The sequence below is a fragment of the Lathyrus oleraceus genome, chromosome 4 (genome assembly GCF_024323335.1).
Source record: "Lathyrus oleraceus cultivar Zhongwan6 chromosome 4, CAAS_Psat_ZW6_1.0, whole genome shotgun sequence".
Classification (NCBI taxonomy): Eukaryota; Viridiplantae; Streptophyta; class Magnoliopsida; order Fabales; family Fabaceae; genus Lathyrus; species Lathyrus oleraceus.
The window spans coordinates 422,686,400-422,688,940 of NC_066582.1; the positions used below are offsets into that span (position 1 = coordinate 422,686,400).

Genomic DNA, 2,541 nt, shown 5'->3' on the forward strand with positions numbered 1-2,541 from the left:
GGGTACTTTGGGATTTTTTTTGAAAACAAGGTTATTTTGAGAATTTTCTTTAAAAATTGGGTTATTTTGGTAAAAAATTCTACTACCACACTAGAAAAATAAATATACTATAATAGAATTAAATTTTAGGAAGATTCTCAGTTAAGTCGAACACAAGACCTTTGTATGTTTAGTTACAAAGTAAAAAAAAACTTAATTTAAATGAATCAATTTTACAAAATTAATATAATTAAAAGTGATTAAATATATAATAATTTATATTTAAATACATTTACATAAAAATAAATTTAATAATAAATTACAATATAAAGTTATATTTAGACAAAAAGAACTACAAATTATTACTTTAAATAGGAATCAATTTTAAAAATATAATCAATTCTATTCGAATTTCACCAAACTTACATTTACATTTAAAATCAAAATTCAAAAAAAAAGTGTATACATAAATAATTTCAAGTGTTCAATTCCAATTAATCAAACTAATGACAAAAATTCAAAGTATAAACTCCCTTACAATACTCATAACCGCACTAGCCCTAGCATGATCCACCATATCAATATTGTGGAACCCAACAGGATCAAACCGAGCTTCAACCTGTACCCCACATCTCACCAACATAGTCACAAACTCTTGTTGTCGATCAAGCATGATGTCTCCACCATAACCAATAACAAGACACTTTCCTATTTTCTTCACATTTTCCAAATGTGGCCCTTTCACCATAGGATTGCTATACCGATGGTCACGATCTGTCTCTTTAGGCAAAGCCAAATCCCACATCATGTCCAACACTGGTAAGGGCAGTGTCTGGTCCGTCGCAAACCTTTTGAAAAAAAAACAACCATAATAATAAAGTTACGTCAGCATAGCCATTCAAGTTTTTGGAGGCGCTATCTAGATTAAATAAGATATAAACATTATATGTTACTAGTAATATGTCATACAAAATAAAATAAAAAATTTATAGACCTTAATTCCGAGGCTGTCCTTTTCTCTCCAGAAAACATAGGTTGGTTCATAACAAGGCCGCAAATCATGAGAGGCTCCAAGTCTATTTCGTCAATATGCATGGCTGTATTGAACACAATATTCCCACCGGAACCACATCCATAAAGAAAGCATCTTGAAGGATCGGCGTAGTCTCTCAACCACTCCTCACCGTCATCATTCTTCATTTGATTTTTCACCCACAATAAAGCTTTTCGGGCATCTTGATATTGTCCGGGAAGCCTGCTCTCTGGCGCGTGACGATACGCAACAGAGACAACAATACTAGGAATGTCAGAAGATATGTTGGAACATTTTCTATGGATGTCTGAATCGGAAGGGCTAAATATTACCCAACCACCACTATGGAAATAGATTATTATCGGTATACGCGCAACCGTAGTGTCGTTTGATGGAAGCTTTGTTGGCCTGAAAATGCGAATCCATAAATTGATTTCATCGTCAATGATTATATCTTTGGACACCGTTGAAATCCCTGGCTCAGGCTCGGGATTCGCATCGGTTTGATGTTTTTGGAAACCACGGTGGAGGCTTCCGTCCGGGTTGAAACTCAAGCCAACGTGTGCGTATGGATCAAAACTTGACATTGATTACTCACTTTGTTTTTGTTTTCTTCTTTGAATTAAGGTTGGTGATGGAAGAATGAACCACAATACAATAAAGGTGAATTGCGATTTAGAGGCTCATGGGAATATGCAAAATGCATGGATTATGAGTATGTGGGAGTTGGTTAGATGATTTTCTAAAATTGAGAATTTGGTAGATCGAAGTGGAATGTTTCTTGGCTTTGTATGGAAGGTTACTAGGTGAGTAGATTAGCCTAACATGTGTAACGTTTTGCACCAAGTGCTATTGTTTCACAAAAAGGTTAGAATAAACTCACATGGTAAAAACTATAAAAAAACATAATATATTGTGACTTATACTTAAATATACAATTTTTTAGTATTTAGTATGCGTCAGTTTTCGCTATCAAATTTTATATTAAGAATTTTTTTTGTTAATATAGTACTCCTTTTTAATTATTTAATGTTATGTGTGTTAAAAAATATTTTTAGTACTACTTCAGTTAAATTTATATGTAATATAGACAAGTTACTTATTACGAAAAACATTTTTTATTTCGGTTAATAATAGGAGAGTTAATCTCGATTTTTTATGAGAGGTAATGAAATGTATTATAAAAAGTATGTCAATTTTTCTCAATTGAAAGATTTATTGATTATGAATTTGATCTTCAACATCTGCATTTGTATTATTTTTTTAAATTAGATGATGCATCCATTTTTCGTCTCAACTATATGAAATTGAGGGTCAATTTGATTCAAATGAGAGGGAGGAGAGGGGAGGGTTTTTAATGAAGGGGGAGAGAAGTGAAGGGGAGTATAGGAATTGTTTTTTAATTTTATATATATGTTTGGTTCAAAAGAGTGGATGGGTGAGAAGATAGTGATTTCAATTAAAAATATGTTTTGTTCTTAGGGGATGAATTTTATTATTAATTTATATTTTTATTCTTATCATCTTAT

At 31.8% G+C, this 2,541-nt stretch overlaps 1 protein-coding gene across 1 annotated transcript; it reads right to left on the reverse strand.

The window, feature by feature from the left end:
- Positions 1 to 496: 496 nt before the first annotated feature.
- LOC127135615 (probable carboxylesterase 9) lies at positions 497 to 1,692 on the reverse strand. The gene is made up of 2 exons (XM_051062277.1): positions 974 to 1,692; positions 497 to 827 (listed from the first exon to the last, which is right to left on the reverse strand). Exons 1-2 carry the CDS (start codon positions 1,597 to 1,599, stop codon positions 497 to 499), a joined length of 957 nt encoding a protein of 318 aa, XP_050918234.1. The 5' UTR covers positions 1,600 to 1,692.
- Positions 1,693 to 2,541: the final 849 nt, after the last annotated feature.

What these genes read in the sequence shown, in the direction of transcription:
- LOC127135615 (XM_051062277.1), bottom strand. Translation starts at nt 1,599, where the DNA reads ATGTCAAGTTTTGATCCATACGCACACGTTGGCTTGAGTTTCAACCCG. An exon ending in AGGACAGCCTCGGAATTAAG is followed by an intron (nt 828 to 973) that starts GTCTATAAATTT and finishes TTTTTTCAAAAG; the next exon opens with GTTTGCGACGGACCAGACAC.